The 18,548-nt window shown below is 48.6% G+C and overlaps 1 protein-coding gene across 1 annotated transcript; it reads left to right on the top strand.

The window, feature by feature from the left end:
* The first annotated feature begins 2,037 nt into the window (after nucleotides 1–2,037).
* Nucleotides 2,038–5,840, top strand: LOC120698216 (universal stress protein PHOS32-like). Its single transcript, XM_039981747.1, has 2 exons — nucleotides 2,038–3,258; nucleotides 5,538–5,840. Exons 1-2 carry the CDS (start codon nucleotides 2,445–2,447, stop codon nucleotides 5,543–5,545), a joined length of 822 nt encoding a protein of 273 aa, XP_039837681.1. The 5' UTR covers nucleotides 2,038–2,444; the 3' UTR covers nucleotides 5,546–5,840.
* The last annotated feature ends 12,708 nt before the right edge of the window (nucleotides 5,841–18,548 follow it).

Below are 18,548 nucleotides of genomic sequence, written 5' to 3'. Positions count from 1 at the left end.
GACGGATGGTCGAGATCGAACGGGGAGCCGAGACGAGGCGGGTCGGGTGGACGGATGGTCGAAATGGAACAGGGAGCCACGAGAGATGAAGTTGGCAGTCAAAGGTCGCACCAAGATAGAGAGAGACTCACTGAGACGAACCACGCTCGATTAGGGGTGAATTTAACCTTTTACCATTATAACGAACGCCACCTCCTGAGATAGCATTCTTGTTTTTGGCACTATAAAATTAGCATGGGAGAGAAAAAATGTTTACACTTTTACCACTTTTGCCCCCGTGGACGCCAGCGCGGTGGTCCAGCTAAGGGCCACGTCAGCTCCAGCCCTCTGCGCCCGACCGGAGCCCTTTTGTCCAGTCCACACGCCCAACCCAGCTCATTCCAATCTATTTCTCCTCTCCTCTGCTTCGCAACTGCCTTCCCCTGCCCCGCCACTGCCGACACCAGCCTCGCCGCACCGAAATCAGCGAGCTTCGCGCCGTCGGCAGCCTCGCCGCGGTCGAGGAGCATGCTCCGGCCCTTGACGTCCCCGGGCACCACGCACAGCCTCGCCGTGCACGCATGGCGGCAGCGTCCTTCTTGGTGACGGCGGCGGAAGCAGCGAAGCGCAGGCGGAGCTCCTCCGTTCACGCACGTCGTGCCGCCTCATCTGCTCGCCCCCCCCCCCCCCCGCTGCGCACCCAGCGCGCGGAGGAGGAGCTCCTCCTTTCGCGCACGTCGTGCCTTCTCACCCGCTCGAGCTCCCGGCTGCGCAACCGGCGCGCGCAGGCGGAGCTCCAGCTCCTTCGTTCGCGTGCGAGTTCCCGGCCGCGCCTCCCCGCGCCACCGTGGCTCCTGCGCTCCTTCGGGTGCCCAGCGGCGCCGCCCCCGCAGCCGTCTCTGTCCCTGCCGTCGGATCCTCGCCCGCCACCATCTCGCTGCTGCTCCCCGCCCCCAAGCGCGGCCGGCGAGGCGCCGGCCATCCGCCATCGCGGAGCGTCCCCAGCCGTGGAAGGCAGCGGCCAAGAGGGCCCTCCCAGCGCCTGGTGCGGCTCGGGGCTTCGCGGCCACCCCTCCTAGCGCGGAGCAAGTCGGGGACTGGATTGTGCCGCTGCTGCGATTTCCAGTGAGTTCTTGCTCTGTTCTTTGACCATACTCTATTCAATTTGAGCTTTTCTTGGTTTCAATTCATGGGATTAACTGTCTATCCATGTGCTTCGTCACTGATTCGGCTCAATTTGACTTGGTTGATGCCTTGTCAGGAATTACTCGAAGCTGTGGGTTTGCTGGAGTGGTGATCGGCGATGGCAAACCACGAGCTAGTCCTCGGGCACGGGCAGAACGCGAAGCTTGCGTTGGGGCAGAACTGCCACGACTTTGGCCAGGACCACGGGCTGGGCCTTGGCCACGGCCACGAGCACGACCACGAACTTGACCTCAGCCAGTTGCATGACCACGACATTGCGGCGTGCGGCGGCGGCGGCCTGCAGGGCGGGGGGGAGAGCAGAGGACAGGAAAGGAGGAGGAGAGTGGAGAATGGGCCGGGTTTGGGCGCGGGGGCTGTACAAAACAGGCTTGGGTCGAGAGCGAGGGGAAACAGATGACGTGGAGCCTAGCTGGACCGCCGTGCTGGCGTTCACGGGGTAAAAGTGGTAAAAATGTAAATATTTTCTCTCTCCCATGCTAATTCTGTAGTACCAAAAACAAGGATGATATCTCAGGAGGTGACGTTCGTTATAAGGAAACATATCAGGTGCAAACTAACTTCTCCGTGTAAACTATGAAAATTTTAATCTGAGTTATTGGATCAACATTCAAGAGGTATGGGGGGTTGAGTAATTTTACATTCTGGGTCCGCCTTTGGATTGGCTAATCACACTTTTGCAAATTTCTAAATCTACCTCTCTGCGTCTCCTCTCTTTGGATGTTGATCTGATGACCAGATTGAATTGTCCGAAAAGATAGGGTTGCACTTGATATGTTCTCTCGTTATAATGGTATAAAAGGTTAAGGGGTTGTTTGCTTCAAGGCCATCGGTCGCCACGCTGAGTTGTGGCGCAGCCACAGTTCGTGGCGGAGAAATCGGCCGCCTCAGTTTGGCGTGTTTTTTTGCTTAGCAAAGCGTGTGGCAGCTGTGGGGCAGCCAAAGCTTAATCATGAACCAAGTACCCGCCGCAGTGGAGGCCGCCACAGATCGTGGCGTGGCGGACGGTGGCATTGAAGCAAACAGCCCCTAAATCGCAGCAAATCCGCGTCATTTGCAGCCAAAAGCCCAAAACCCTCGCTGTCTTTCTCAAAAAAAAAAAAAACCCTCGCTGTCTCTCTCGCCTCCCGTCTCTCTCCCCCCGTCCCCGTCGCCCTCCCTGTGTTCAGATCGAGCGCAGGCCAGACTCGACTAGATTCAAGCCGCCGCGCCCGGAAGGAATCTCGCGGGCCAGAGGAGGAGCCCACGCAGGCGAATCGGCGATGGCGACCCACCCGGCCTCCCCGACCGCCGGCGCCGGCTCCGGCTTCGTCTCCGGCGACAGGTCGCCGTCCGGGCCGCCGCCGGTGCGCCTGTCCGCGGCGCAGGCGGTGGCGGCGATCCAGCCCACCTCGCCGCGGTACTTCTTCTCCTCGCTGGCCGCGGCCTCCGCGGCTGCGTCCTCCCCGCACCGCCGCATCGGCATCGCCGTCGATCTCTCCGACGAGTCCGCCTTCGCCGTCAAGTGGGCCGTCCAGAACTACCTCCGCCCCGGGGACGCCGTCGTGCTGCTGCACGTCCGCCCCACCTCCGTGCTCTACGGCGCCGACTGGGGCTCCATCCCGGTCTCCGTCGACGACGACCCCGACGCCGACATCGCCGAGGGCGCGGCGCGCGCCGCGGCCTCCGAGGAGGAGCCCGAGGAGGCCAAGAAGAAGCGGGAGGAGGACTTCGACGCCTTCACCTCCACCAAGGCGCAGGACCTCGCGCAGCCGCTCGTCGGCGCGCAGATCCCCTTCAAGATCCACATCGTCAAGGACCACGACATGAAGGAGCGCCTCTGCCTCGAGGCCGAGCGCCTTGGCCTGTCCGCCTTGATCATGGGCAGCCGCGGCTTCGGCGCCTCGCGCAGGGTCGGGAAAGGGAGGCTCGGGAGCGTCAGCGACTACTGCGTGCACCACTGCGTCTGCCCCGTGGTGGTTGTGCGCTACCCGGATGATGCTGCGGGTGCTGGTGGTGGCGACGCCTTCGGGGATGAGCTACGCCCGGTGCCTGAAAATGAGCCTGTGTATCATGAGGCGCCAGAGGTGCAGAAAGGTCCGTCCCTTTGCTTAATCTTCCACGTGTTCCATTTGTTTGTCAATTGGTTTTCTGTGAAATAGGTGATGAAATAATTTGGCATTGGAGTGTATCGATGACATTGACAAGGAGAAATTAGAGTTGAGGATCAGTTGCAAACTAGCACATTGCATCATAAGAATAACGCTACAGTAGTTAGTAACAAAGCCTAATCTACATTGGTTTGCTTTTGTCTTCCTATTTCTCTAGAAGTACCATTCCGAATAACCAACTGTGCATAGAAGTGTTGAACTAGTCCAGTAAAAAAAATTCCCCTAGAATGTTTTGACACTTATTTTGTTGATACGGGTGAGTACCTGCCCTTGTCGCATAGCTTTCCAGTAGAGGTACAACTTTCTCATTTGACTTGACAACAAGTTCAAGGAAAAAAACAATTAACTGACAGCTATCACATAGACACTGCGATGTTTATAGGAAGAAAACAATCATAGCCTAGTAGAATTTCCTGATCATAAAAATGATCACCTTTATAACTGTGAACATAGTGTGTGAAATTATGTCAACATTGTTCTTTCTTGATCTGACATTTGTTTCAATATCTGATTTGATTTGTAGTTCTTTAAATGTGTTAGGGCAGCAAATGCTAATAATTGCACTATTGAGCATCGGTTTTATGTTTACATCAAAATGTACAATAGTCATGTTTATATATGATGCGCAAAGGGAATTGCCAAGTACTGAATTGCAAGTGTGATAGTTAGCATTAACATAGAATGTACACACAGTGAATTTTTTCATGCTCATTGTTTGCATAGTAGTTGAATAGTTATGAAAAGTGTTGGCTGCTTGACATCTCTAGCCACTGTATTTTTTATCTTTTGTTCACTTTATCCCTTAGAATGTTATTATCAAAACTGATTTTTCTAGGACATAGTGAGGAAGGATGAAATGATATACTGCATTATTGGCATGTAAAGTTTAGCTCATTGGGACAGAAAATGCACGGCTAGATGTCTTTGTTTAATTTCCTGCATGCCATTGTATTATGAAACCCTTCTCTGAAGAAGCTAAATTCTGCTATGAGCACATTCTTATAAGTTTGCAGAAGCTTGTCTGCTATTTGGAAGAAGCTTGAGGCTTATGTGATTAAGGCCTTGTTTGGGACCGCGTCCGCGACGCTTAAACGCCAAACGCGGAAATAATCCCGCCAAACAGGTTGCGTCTGACTCGCGTTTGAGGAACGCCCCCGAGGCAAAAAGCGAAAGTTTCAACTGCGCAAGGAAAAATCGCAGAAGCGACGTTCCGGCCGCGTTGGCGTTTACGCGTCGCGCTTCTGGTGCTCGCGGTCCCAAACAGGGCCTAAGTAGCTTATTTTCCTGATAGATTTACTTATATGGTAAGCCTAATCTATGGCTAGCTAGTCCTGAGATATTGAGCTGGAGCTGTGGCTCTGCTCCACCATCCAAGCGCAATAGGTGGATTCATGCTAACATATGATGGATGGAAGCTCTGTGTATTATTATGTGCCCTCTTTTAAGTTGGCAGATAAATATGTTCAACTCTTGAATTCAGCCTTCCGAGATATTCCAAAGAAGGCTTATTTTAGCTTTTAAAATAATAGCTGCACTATGCACATTATTGTCTTTTGTTGCCGTTAGATCTTTTATGATTCAGATCATATTATGTTTTCTCATTTACTAAAAAATTGCATTCTTAAGGATCCATGCCCACCATTCCAGCAAGCACTTCGCTTCACAGCTTCATTTGTGATCTTTGGAGCTACTGAACAAATGTTGGAGTAATTGATGTAGCAACAAAGATGCATAAGCTTGAAAACATCTACATGCAGCATCTCTAGTCCCACATGGAAGTGAAATTGCCGACTTGACTAACCTCAGTGCTATCTTTCACATATATAATGTTAGAACTGCAAGTTTAAGGTGAACATCTACATTAAGAACCTACTGGCACGCAAGAAACTGTTTCCTTTAATGCTAAACCCTATAATTCAGCATGGATACCAGAAAACAAAAGTTGTTCCAAGCACATTATGTTGTCACTCATATTCTGCATCCCACTGCAGCATGTTCTATGTTTCGTCAGTTCCAGTTTCATTGGCATTGTAAAAAAGCTGCACCTTAGCATTTTCAGTCGAACTATTTCCAGCTCACGTTTCTTCTTTCCCTGCTTTTCCGTAGTTAAGCCATTGTCAGCATTTTGCCTGTTTGACAAGTTGTTCACTACTTGTATATTATATGCTTGGACCACACCTTGATGTTTACCTCATCTGTCCGCAGAGAAATGAGGGAAAGAGCAGGGCACCTGGCTACGAGAGCTAGAAAGCGGAGGCCTTCACGTCGGCAGCCCTTTTGTAACACGAGTGTCCAAAGCTTGTGTGGCCACCCACCCATGCTCCTCTGCGCCTTTGCGTTTGTACCAACTAGAAACTGTAGACCCTGGACGAGTCCCCCCCCCCCCCCCCCCTTTTTTTTTTTTTTGCTTCGTGACATGTTTCGTGTGTGCTAGTAAAATGAAAGACTGTTGCGTGGGTCGCTAGCTGCTGCGTGCTTCTGCCCGTATGTAGGGTGTGTTTTCTGCTTGGCTCTCTGCGCCACCTGCTCATTTGGTTGCATAGTATATTCAGGAAGACAAATGGAGTAGAACGCGGTGGCACGCAGTGACGCCGATGGATATGGCAGCGCGCGGTCAGTTCCCGTGGTGCCGCACATTTTCGCTCCGACGGCACCCATGGAGGAGTAAGCAACTCGACACCTTGCTGCTACTACTTCACGGGGCACGCCGAGCAACTCACCCAGGGGACCCCTACAGACGAGTAGAAGACGTTCTACGTGGCGACGACGCACGCTCACCGGAATTAGCATCGCCGAACAAGCGCTCGACATGCCCCCCCCCCCCCCCCCCCCCCCCCCCCCTCCCCGCGTCGACGGCTCATGTCCATGTCCGCTCATGGACTCCGGCAGTCACGTTTGCAGCGAATTTGATGATCGTACAAAGCATTGTGCTTCTTCCGTTTCAAATTATAGTATGTTTTATTATTATTTTTTAGATTCGTTGCTTTTACTATGTACCAAGAAGATCTATAGTTTAGAACCGACGGAGTACAATTGAGAATGAACAGCTACTTAGTTACTTTGCCTTTCAAATGCGCTGCATAGTTAGTTAACTTGTCGTACCATTTCTTCGTTGGATGTGTAATCACTCATGAAGCATTGTACTAGTCAAGAGTGGAGGTCTCATCTGCAGGAGTAGCAACGCATGTGGCCTTGTATTTAACTCTAGTTTTTTTTATAAATGTTTTTTTTGGCATATTCTTGTCCTTTGACATTCATCCGAGATGGTTTTGAGAAGTACTTGGTGCTTCAGGTAGAAGAGGATCGACCCACTCCAAAGCGGCCCCGCATCCAGGGAGAGAAGGCGATAGAGCGTGGCGCGTGACGTCTATTCATCGCATGTGCGACTAGAAGTCATACTATCACACTTCATTATATTTAGATAATATTTTTCTAAAATATTTTTATTTGTTCCGGAACAATTTCTATCTCAAAATATTTCTTGAAACATTTTTATTTGTTCCGGAACTTATCTTTTTTGAAATATTTTATTTTGTTCCGGAACAATTTTTATTTTTTATATCTCTAACCAATAGATGCGATAGAATAACTTCTAGTCGCACATGCGATGAATAGACCGCCCCGCGTGGTGTGGGCCTTGTGAGAGTATAGAGCGCGGGACGGAAAAGGGTGGCGGGGACGCGGGGTGGTGCTGCGGTCCCACACGTCAGCGCCTGCCTGCGGGTGGTGAGGGATGTCGTGGCCAAAGGGAAATGCGCCGCGTGTTGTTGCGTAGCGTGTATGACTGTATGTTGAAAAAGTTGTTGTGAGCTATAGTCTATTGAAAAGCCACTGTGGACTGTGAGATGTGAAGAAGTTCAAAAATTATTAAATTTTAAAGGTGACGGGTGAGTAATTTTTTCGAAGTTGACCACCTCCATAGTAGAAAAGCAGAGGAGGAGCTGCTTTTACTTTTGTACAAAATAGAAAATAGTTTTGGCAAAAAACAGCTTTGAAAAGCCGATGTGTTTGGTTAGCTTTTGCTTTTTCAAAAATAAAAGCAGGTTCAAAACAGAATCAAACACACTCAACCTATAGCTGGCTAGAAGTAGCTTCGTGGTGAAGAAGAAAGGGACATGACATGAGGAAGGCATCGGCAGAGGGTGTGGGAGTCCAAGCCAGGCGCGGGAGGTTGCTTTGTGGGGCCCGGCCAGGTACGGCCGTGGCTCTCGCCTACGGTAGCGTGAGTGGTGCGGCGTACCAGAACGGCGACTCGGCGGCGCCGCCAAAGAGACGGGCTAGGGTGCCAGGCGGCGGCGGCACGCGTGTGGTCAGCTGGAGATGGGGGGGCTCGGCGCATCGGCATTCTCGGGCTCGGCGTCTCGCGTCCGGGTTCAGCCAGCTCTGCGGCTGTAGTACGGGCGTGTCCGGGAACGGGCAAAGACGGCGGTAGCTTGGGCGTTGTGTTTCCATCCCGTCGTCATCCCGTCGTCTGTCGCTCTCTCTAGGATGGATTCATGGATGACGAGGAACGGCGGCATCAGCGGTGGGCATGCGGGACTGGCCGAGCTGGATCAAGCCGTGGTTGGGCCTTGCATGATTGCACCCCTCCACCCCACCCCCACCCAAAAAAAAATCCTCCAAACCAGCAAGGTCACCACCAAATGTCTCGCCAAAACCCACCGGGCTCGCTCGGCTCAACTGGTCTGGGCGCGCTTCCTCGCTCCCTCGCTGCGGGAAGCAGTGGAGGAGGACGAAATTTTTTTAAAAAAAATCGCCAAAAGATTAAGTTATAATGTAATGATGCGTCTGTTAGAATAAATGGGCCAAAAACCTATTAAAAATGATCAATAAATCACAAAGCACATGATTTTGGGTAGTTACAATTGTAACGGCGCCGCATTGGAACTTGAGAAGGGTGTTGTCATTTTGGATCACCATTTGATGACTGACCCGTGGTTAGTGACTAGTAACGGACATTTCAATGGCAGGGAGTTACTAGTTTTCATGGCATTAAGCTAGGCAGCCAAAGGTCTTTCACGGTGCCCTTCACGGTGCCTTTCATGGTACCTTTCATGGTATTAAGTTAGTGTAAGCATCTAGGCACTCAAGGTATGTTTCGGTGATTAATGACAACCATTATTGTGACTAATGAGTTTGTGCAGCTTAATAGATCATTATCGCTCATTTGGTCATATGTCAAAAGAGGCCCCTCAATTTCGGTCATTCAAAAAGGCGATCTCGGCTTTTAACTTATATTTGTCAAGGCTAAGGATCTTTCTAGTCCTAAGTGTCACAAGGTTGAGAAGGACACTTAGGTTAGTATAGGTTTTATAGTTTTGTAGTGATCGCACTATTAAGAGGGGTTCATGAGTTAGTAGCTTGATCAAACTTAAGTTGGCCCTAGAAATATTACACACTCACTCAAAAACAGCAAAAGATGGTCAATAGAAGTCAACACAACTCATGGAAGAAGAAACAATCAAAGTCACATTCGAATCCAAGTCAAAACAGCTGAAAACAAAGAAAATCAACAGCACCGGTTGAACCGATGCTCTAGCATCGGAGCATCCGATGCATGGCGGAAGGACCGATGCCCTGTCGGTCTATCTTCTCTGGATGAAGGCAGAAATCAAGTTAAGCACCGGTTGAACCGACGGTTCAGAATCAAAGCACCGGTGCAATGAAAGTCCTTTGTTCCAGAGAGCATGTTTTGGTGGACTTCAACATCTCTTCAGCACCGGTTGAACCGACGGTTCAGAATCAAAAGCACCGGTGCAATGAAAGTCTTTTGTTCCAGAGAGCATGTTTGGTTGACTCCAATTTCTCTTCTGCACCGGTTGAACCGACGGTTCAGAATCAAAGCACCGGTGCATTGGATGTACTTTGTTCCAGAACGCTTGTTTGAGTTGATTAGCGAACCTCTTCAGCACCGGTTGAACCGATGCCCCTACGGAGCATGCATCGGTGTAATGACGCAAGCGTAGATACTGTGTCAGAACTTCAACGGCTACTTCTTTGACACAGAGAGACCGGTTGAACCGATGCCTATATTTTCTATACCGTCGGTTCTTCCGGTGGTCACGGTTTTTCTGCAGAAAACCTCCAACGGCTATGTGACCTCCTCCACTCTATATAAGGGTACCCCCTGGTTCATTTCAATTGCCTTTGACATCTTGAAAATCTGAGGCCACCCTTGAGAAGAAGAGAAAGAGCTTTGAGCAAAAGAGAGAAGATCTAGTGCTTAGTTTGTGCTTCAACCTTGAAGAACTCATCCTTTGCAAGTGTAGCAAGTGTGCTTGAGCTAGGGCCAACTGAGTGTAGGTCAAGTGAAGGCTTAGGAACTTTTTACTCTTGGTGTTTGGCAGCACCTAGACGATCTTGGTGATCGAAGTGTTTCTCGCGGAGCTTGCCAAGGATTGTGGGAGCCCGGAGAAGAAGATTGTACGTGGCTTGAGCTCCACCACGCCGGGATGGTGAACGGAGACTCTTAGTGAGCGCCCAAGTCTCGGTGACATGGGAGGTGACAAGACTCTTAGTGAGTGTCACAACGTGGATTAGGGGTGTGTGCCAACACATCGACACCACGGGAAAAATCCGGTTGTCTCTTGCACTCTCTTTTTTTTCAAGCACTTACTTTCATGCATTCTTTCATGTGCTTGACCTTAGAGATCATAGCTTAGCTCTACCTTGCTTAGTTTCATATCTTTGTTAGCTTGTGTAGTTTGCTTTGTTTAGCCGGTTGGTGAATTGAGCCTTACTAGCATTGCATAGGTTAAGTTTGTTTTATCTATCTTAGAAATTTGAAAAAGGCCCAATTCACCCCCCCTCTTGGTCCATCGATCCTTACAATTGGTATCAGAGCCTCGTTGCTCATTTGGATCATTAGGCTTCACCACCTAGAGCTATGGCCAAGATGGGTGGCTCGCCGCCTCACTTCGAGGGCAAGAACTTTGCTTATTGGAAAGTTCGCATGGCCGCATACCTTGATGCGATTGCCCCCGAAGTGTGGTTGGCCACTAAGACCGGGTTCACCGGAACTCCCACCACCGAACAATTAAAATGGAATGCCAAGGCTAGAAATGCAATTTTCGAGGCCATAAGTGAGGAAGTCTTTGCTAGAGTTAATGGCATGGACTTAGCAAGTGATATTTGGAAGGAACTCATTGAAATTCATGAAGGCTCCACTAAAGTTCGTGAGCAAAAATATCACTTGTTTAGAGCTAAGTATGATTCCTTTAAAATGCTAGCTCATGAAAATTGTAATGATATGTACTCTCGCTTGAATGTCATTGTCAAGGACATTAATGCTCTTGAAGTTTCCAAAATTGACAGTGGCTCCATCAACCGCAAGATTCTCATGCTCCTTCCGAAGCCCAAGTACAACATTATCAATGCTATGCTTCAAAAGGAGAATCTTGATACAATGGAAGTGGGAGAGCTTGTGGGCGAAATTCGCGCTCATGAAATGAGTATCCTTGGTATGACCGAAGAGCCAACAACAAGCAAATCAATTGCTCTCAAAACCAAGGCCAACAAGCACCGCAAGCTCAAGATGGTCAAGCAAGAATCTAGCTCAAGCAATGAAGAAGAAGATCATCATGAAAGCTCATCCGATAATGAAGAAGATGGGGAACTTGCTCTCATGATGAGAAAGTTCACACGCTTAAGCGATAAGATAAACAAGAAGGGTTACAACTTTGACCCCAAAAGAAGGATGTTCCGGTATAAGGAAGATGTCAAGTACAAAATTTGCTATAATTGTGGAGAAAAAGGACACATCTCTCCCGATTGCCCCAAGCCGGACAAAAGAAAGAAGGACAACAAAGGCAAACATCGCCATGATTCAAGCGATGATGAAGAAGATGAGAAGAAGAACAAGAACAAGAAGCTTGGAAAGAAGAAGAGTCATGACAAGAAGACCAAGCTCTTCCCAAAGAAGAAAGGGCACACCAAGAGAAGCTTCTTGGTGGAGAAACAAGAATGGGTGACCGATGTCTCATCAAGCGAAGATTCAAGTGATGAAGAAGACATCGTCACCATCGCCCTCACCAATGAAGAACCACCACTACCTCCGCCTCCTATGTGCCTAATGGCAAAAGGTAACACCAAGGTATGTGAGGTAGATAGTAAAGATGATAGTGATGAAGAGCTTGATCCTTATGAATTCACTAACCTCATTAATGAGTATACATCCGTCATCAAGAGGGAAAAGGGCAAAGTCAAAGTTCTTGAGAGCACTCATGCCAAGTTAGAGCTTGCCCACTCCGATTTGCTTGGCAAGTACAATGACTTGCTCAAAAAGCATAATGAGTCACTTGTACTTGCTAAGCAAGTTGAAGAGAGCCACAAGAAGCTTAAACAAGAACATAGGGAGTTGGCTCACAAGTATCAAGAACTTGAATTTGCCTATGAAGCAATTGACCCAAGTCTTGAGAACTTTGCTCATGAAACTATTGAGAAGGTCAATGCTTCTACTTCATGTGATGACCTACTCATTAATGCAAATGCCACTAATGCTTTGCCCAAGCTTGTACCTTCTAGGGAAAAGGAATTGATGGATCAAGTGGCAAGCCTCAAGAGTAGTGTGGAGAAACTCTCAAGAGGAGAATATATCCACAAGGAAATTCTCTTCAACAATGCACGTGACTATGGCAAGAGAGGTCTTGGTTCATTTCCGGAGCCAAATCAAGGCACTACTCCTTCTCCGGAGATCAAGATTAGCTTCATCAAGGAAGTTGGATCATATTGCCAACATTGCCAAGTCACCGGGCACCACACTAGGGAGTGCACTTTACCATCACGTCATCTTCCTAATTTACCCAAGAATTACTCTTCAATGTTTCAAAATAACCATTTTCTCTTGAGTAAAGTGAAGGGCAAGGTGAAGGCCAAGTTCATTGGCAAACTCACTAAGGAGTCAAAGAAAAAGCTCCCCAAGCAACTTTGGGTCCCAAAAGCTCTTGTCACACATGTGCAAGGCCCAAAGCTTGTTTGGGTTCCTAAAACTCAAAAGTGAATTCTCATGTGTGTAGGTGAACTACAAAGCCGGTGGAAAACATTGGGTACTTGATAGCGGTTGCTCTCAACACATGACCGGCAATAATAGCATGTTCACCTCTCTTGAAGACCCCGGCGATCATGAACATGTCACCTATGGTGATAACTCAAGGGGGAAAGTCTTAGGTTTGGGTAGAATAGCAATCTCTAAAGATTTATCCATCTCTAATGTCTTGTTTGTAGAAGCACTTAGTTTTAATCTCATTTCTATTGCTCAATTATGTGATCTTGGACTAACGTGTACCTTTGACAATAATGGTGTTGTAGTAACTCTTGAAGAAGACAAGTCAATGGTATTCACGGGGTTTAGGCATGGCAACATCTATTTAGTGGACTTCTCTTCAAAGCAAACAAGTACCATGACATGCCTCTTCACCAAGTCTTCTCTTGGGTGGCTTTGGCATAGAAGAATTGCTCATATTGGCATGAGCAACCTCAAGAAAGCCCACAAGAGAGGGATGATCACCGGCTTGAAGGATGTCACGTTTGACAAGAACAAGCTATGTAAAGCATGTCAAGCCGGGAAGCAAGTTGCAACACATCATCCCATCAAGACGATGTTGTCTACCTCCAAGCCGCTCGAGCTACTTCACATGGATCTCTTTGGTCCAACTACATACAAGAGCATTGGTGGTAACCTCTATTGCCTAGTAATTGTTGATGATTTTTTACGTTACACTTGGGTTATGTTTCTAGGCGATAAGGGTGAAACTCCGGAAATCTTCAAGACTTTGCAAGAAGAGCTCAAAGGGAGTACAACTCCCCAATTGTGAAGATCCGGAGTGACAACGGCACCGAGTTTAAAAATATGAAGATTGAAGAATGATGCGATGAAGAGGGCATCAAGCATGAGTTTTCCGCCACCTACACTCCTCAACAAAATGGAGTGGTGGAAAGAAAGAACAAGACACTCATCACCCTAGCTAGAGCAATGTTGGATGATTATGGCACGTCCGAGAAGTTTTGGGCGGAAGCAATCAACACGGCGTGTCATGCATCCAACCGAGTGTATCCCCACTGACTCCTCAAGAAAACTCCATATGAGCTCATCACCGGGAGGAAACCAAATATATCATACTTTCGAGTCTTTGGTTGCAAATGCTTCATCTACAAGAAGAAAAGGCTCGGTAAGTTTGAGAGTAGATGTGATGAAGGTTTCTTTCTTGGTTATGCATCAAACTCCAAAGCATATAGAGTATTTCAATCAAACCTCCGGGTTAGTTGAAGAAACATGTGATGTGGAGTTTGATGAATCTAATGGCTCCCAAGAGGAGGTTGTTGGCTATGACAATGTAGGTGATGATGAGATTGACGAAGCTTTGAAGAAGATGTCCATTGGGGATATCAAGCCGGAAGAGGTGCATGAAGGCAATGATCAAGGGGGAGGACCTTCCTCATCTACACCAAGCACCTCCACGGCGCCCCAAATGGATGAAGATCAAGAAAAAGATGATACACACCTCAAGAAGATGTGCCAACGCCAACACCCCAAGTCCAAGAACAAGAAGAGCAAAGTGTTCCACAACAAGCACAAGTCACACAAGATCCACCCCAACAAGCATCCACGCAAATACCGCTAGTGAAGCATGGTCGCATCTCCAAGGATCATCCAATTGGTCAAATCATTGGTAGTCCTTCAAATGGAGTAAGAACTCGCTCTAAGCATGCTTCATTTTGTGAACATCACTCGTTTGTTTCTTGTATTGAACCCACTAGCATAGAGGAAGCACTTGAGGACTCGGATTGGGTGATGGCCATGCAAGAAGAATTGAACAACTTCACCCGCAATGAAGTTTGGGTCCTCGAAGCTCCTCCAAAAGACAAGAACATCATCGGCACCAAGTGGGTCTTTCGAAACAAGCAAGATGAACATGGGGTGGTGATATGCAACAAAGCAAGACTTGTGGCAAAAGGGTTTTCTCAAGTCGAAGGTTTGGATTTTGGTGAAACCTTTGCTCCGGTCGCAAGACTTGAAGCTATCCGCATTCTTCTTGCTTACTCTTCACATCATAACATTAAGTTGTATCAAATGGATGTGAAAAGTGCTTTCTTAAATGGCGTTATTAACGAACTTGTTTATGTTGAGCAACCTCCCGGGTTTGAAGATCCGAGGAATCCTAACCATGTTTATAGGTTGCACAAGGCACTCTATGGGCTCAACAATCTCCAAGGGCTTGGTATGAGAGGCTTCGTGACTTCCTAATCATGCAAGGCTTCAAGATCGGGAGGGTGGACACCACGTTGTTCACAAAAGACGTCAACGGGGATCTTTTCATTTGTCAAATTTATGTTGACGATATTATCTTTGGCTCAACTATGATTTACTAAGCCATGAGTTTGCTACCATGATGTCTAGGGAATTCGAGATGTCCATGATTGGCGAATTGACCTTCTTCCTTGGTTTTCAAGTCAAACAAATGAAGGAAGGGACATTCATCCATCAAGAAAAATATACTAAAGATATCTTGAAGAAGTTCAAGATGGATGAGTGCAAGCCAATCAAGACACCCATGGCAACCAATGGGCATCTCGACTTGGATATGGATGGTAAACCGATTGATCAATCCCTCTATCGTTCTATGATAGGGTCTTTGCTTTACCTTACCGCATCTAGGCCCGATATAATGTTTAGTGTGTACTTGTGTGCCCGCTTTCAAGCAAACCCAAAGGAATCACACCTCTCGGCTGTGAATAGGATCCTTCGGTATCTCAAGCACACCCCAAGCATAGGCTTGTGGTACCCCAAAAGGCGCTAGCTTAGATCTCTTGGGATACTCGGATTCGGATTTGCCGGAAGCCGTGTCGATCGCAAGAGTACCTCCGGGGGTTGCCACTTGCTTGGGTGTTCTCTAGTTTCTTGGTCGAGTAAGAAGCAAAATTCCGTGGCTTTGTCCACCGCGAAAGCGGAATATATAGCGGCCGGTGCATGTTGTGCCCAAATCCTATATATGAAGCAAACCCTTTTGGACTTTGGTGTGAAACTAGATAGGATCCCGCTCCTTTGTGACAATGAAAGTGCCGTAAAAATTGCCAAAAACCCGGTTCAACACTCTCGCACAAAGCACATTGATATTCGCCATCACTTCTTGCGTGATCACGAAGCCAAAGGAGATGTATCTCTTCAAGGTGTGAGATCCGAGGAGCAATTGGCGGATATTTTCACAAAACCTCTAGACGAGAGTACTTTTGTTAGGCTAAGGAGTGAGCTTAACGTTCTAGATGCTTCTAACGTCATATAATTGCCTTGTCATATAGATGCATTTCACATGTACATGTGCTAGGGGCTTGTCTAACTTTGTCAGATAGTGATGAACATGGGTCTTGCATGAGCTGGTGGTCTTGGTTTCGCTCATGGCATGAAGAATGGTTCATCATGAAGAAGCTTGACGAGGGTTCAAACTTGACAAGATAGATTTAAATTTTGCAATGCATGTGCTTGTCATATAGAATGCATCCATGTTTAATTTCACACTTTGCATTGGCATTGCATCACGTTAGTAGCATCACAAGGGAGCAAATCACACTTCGAGAAAGATATTCATGCTAAATATGATATATCATCTCTACAAGGGTGATAAGATCAATGTTTGTGCTTTCATGCCTATTGAGTCACGCCCTATCGAACTTAAAGTTTCTATCTCTAAGTTCATAGGCAAAGTGGCTCATACATTTGGTTTTTGTGTTTAAACCTCGCTCGGTTCTTATTTTGCCTATGTTTATATAAAAGCTTGCGAGCACTTAGTTTGAGTGGTTGAGGGGTGAGGTTGTCTCTCGAAAATGATCCAAATTGGAGTGTTTATGGCTTTGGTTTTGAGAATTTGGATCAGAAGTAGAGTTTGTAGTTCAGCAGAAATTTTCCTTAACCACCGGTTAAACCGACGCCCTGTGTTTTTGCTTCATCGGTTCAACCGGTGCTTAAAGTCTTCGTGGCAACGGTTTCTGCAACGCCTCTGGAACAACCTCCGGCCATTACACCGGTGCTCACCGGTGCTTCCGATGGTTGGCGGATGAACCGACGCATAAGCATCGGTTCAAACCGGTGCTACTATGTGGAGTTTTGGCCTGTGCCTTGTCTCTGGACCTTACTCCTGCCGTTTGCACCGACGCCCATCGGATGTTCCGATGCCCCAGTAACGGTTTCTTCCGGTGCCCTTTTGACCACGGTTTTCCTCTCTTTCAGATCTGGTCAACATTACACCGGTGTTTACACCGACGCTAGTTTCTCAGCACAATCGGATCTTCCGGTGCTTAGGGTTGGCGGGCCCGCTCGTTCTGTTTCCTCTTAACCTCTTCCGCGGGTCCCACGCGTCAGTCTCACTCACTGTTCTTCTTCCTTCTCGCGAAATCGCCGCCCTCACACACGCCCGTACGCCGCTCCGCCGCCGCCACTCCCGCGACGCCCCTCCACTGCCGCACGCGCGAGCCTGCCCAACTTCGCCGCGCGCCACGCGCCAGCGCTCGCGCACGCGCGCCTGCGCCCGCGCCACGCTGCGCCGCCCTGCGCTCCCCTGCGCCGCCCGCACCGCGCGCCGTCGCCTTCCACGAGCAGCCGCCGCTTCGCAGCACCTCCGCATGCGCGTTCCCCTACTCCTTTGCCCTACTCGAGCCGCAGCAAGGGCTCTGTCTCACTCCCTACACCCCTTGATCAGGCGCACTCAAGGTGCTCGAGAAATTGACTCTTAGGCTTTTCGTCATTTTCGTCCCTGTTTTGCAAGGGTATGTCTACACACTCTTAAGCATGTGTTGTATCTTAGCTTTCTCATCCTTGACACACATGTTCACATATGACCCTTGCCTCTCACTCACATCTTGGCCCTTGACTCGATATGCTATATTAGTTTGTTCTTTTAAAGGTTAATCCACTAGATTTCTTGTCATAAGCTCAAATCGAATCCATGTTTTGGCTCTATGTCAGATGGCTGGTGACAAGAAGGGCAAGAGCAAGATGGTGTGCAAAAAAGAGAAGCGCACCCGTGAGGACCGCGAGCGAGAGCAGGCTGAGGCAGTGGCAGACGCAAGCTGACAGGCAGGGCTCGCTCAGGATCAGGGATCCTCAGGCTCAGGGGGAGCCACAGCAGCAGTTACGTCGCTCAGGACGTACTCAGACGGCTCAGGCCACACCAGAGTCCGCTCACGTCCACGGACTCGAGGTGGTGGCACACAGAGGGGAGCAGGTCATGCACCGCAGCAGCACACCGTCAGTCAGACACAGTCAGGGGGTCAGGACAGTGGTGAGGAGCTGCCCGAGGTTGAGTTGTTCGATCTCAGGGGTATTCCAGGACCTAGGGTCAGAGACTGCGTTATGTGACCCCGGAGCAGTGGTTTCCCGAGCAGAGGGATGTTGGAGTTGATCGTCACTTTTACACTCTGCTTCAGGAATCTTTTACCACACCTACTGCCAGTTGGACATCAAGATTAGTGAGCACAAGATGCTCCACTGGGTAGCTATGCGTGTAGCAGCAGGTGGGACTCCAGTGCTTCCTCTCTTTGAGAGATATGTTGGATTGCCTACTCTACTCAGTGAGAGGTCCAGGTACATTCGAGAGTGGGTTCGTGTCTTCTATGCCACTCTATTTCATTGAGGAGGACCGCAATTTATTGACTTCATGTTCCAGGAGAGGCATATCGTTTGACCCGAGCACGACTGGCTACCTTTCTTGGAGTTCAGATTGCCGAGGAGCCACACTTCTTACACTATCAGGCTTATGGCAGCACGGTACCTCCTCGACGTCCTCATGAGTCTCACGTACCATCTGACGAGGAGATCAGTGTTCTTTTCCAGCAGCCCTTCCTGCCTGGCACACCGAGGACCGGACAGGCTGACTCCCATGGCACACTCTATCCATCTAGCTTTGAGGAAGAGTCTGTTATTTCGGATTGGATACAATGAGGGGATTACAGCTCTGCAGCAGTGGCTTCTACTTTATATCATGACAGGTCGTGACTTTGACCTAGTCGACTTCTTTTCTGCAAGCTAGAGGATGTGATTCTGGATGGCATGACAGTTCACCGTCGTCATCCGTTGCTCATTGGATCTGTTGGATTCTGGCTCAGCTAAGTCAGAATGAGCATATGGATGAGCTGGAGCACTCGAGGACACAGTTCAGTTTTTACTCACCAGCTACTCCTCGAGACGGTCGTCGTGGCTCGAGAGGCCAGCGCCGAGCACAGCGGGTT

Source organism: Panicum virgatum, chromosome 3K (genome assembly GCF_016808335.1).
Source record: "Panicum virgatum strain AP13 chromosome 3K, P.virgatum_v5, whole genome shotgun sequence".
NCBI lineage: Eukaryota > Viridiplantae > Streptophyta > Magnoliopsida > Poales > Poaceae > Panicum > Panicum virgatum.
This window is presented reverse-complemented; position numbering and strand designations above follow the sequence as displayed.

Excerpts from the sequence above, each read along its gene's own strand:
- LOC120698216 (XM_039981747.1), top strand. The coding sequence starts at position 2,445 with ATGGCGACCCACCCGGCCTCCCCGACCGCCGGCGCCGGCTCCGGCTTC.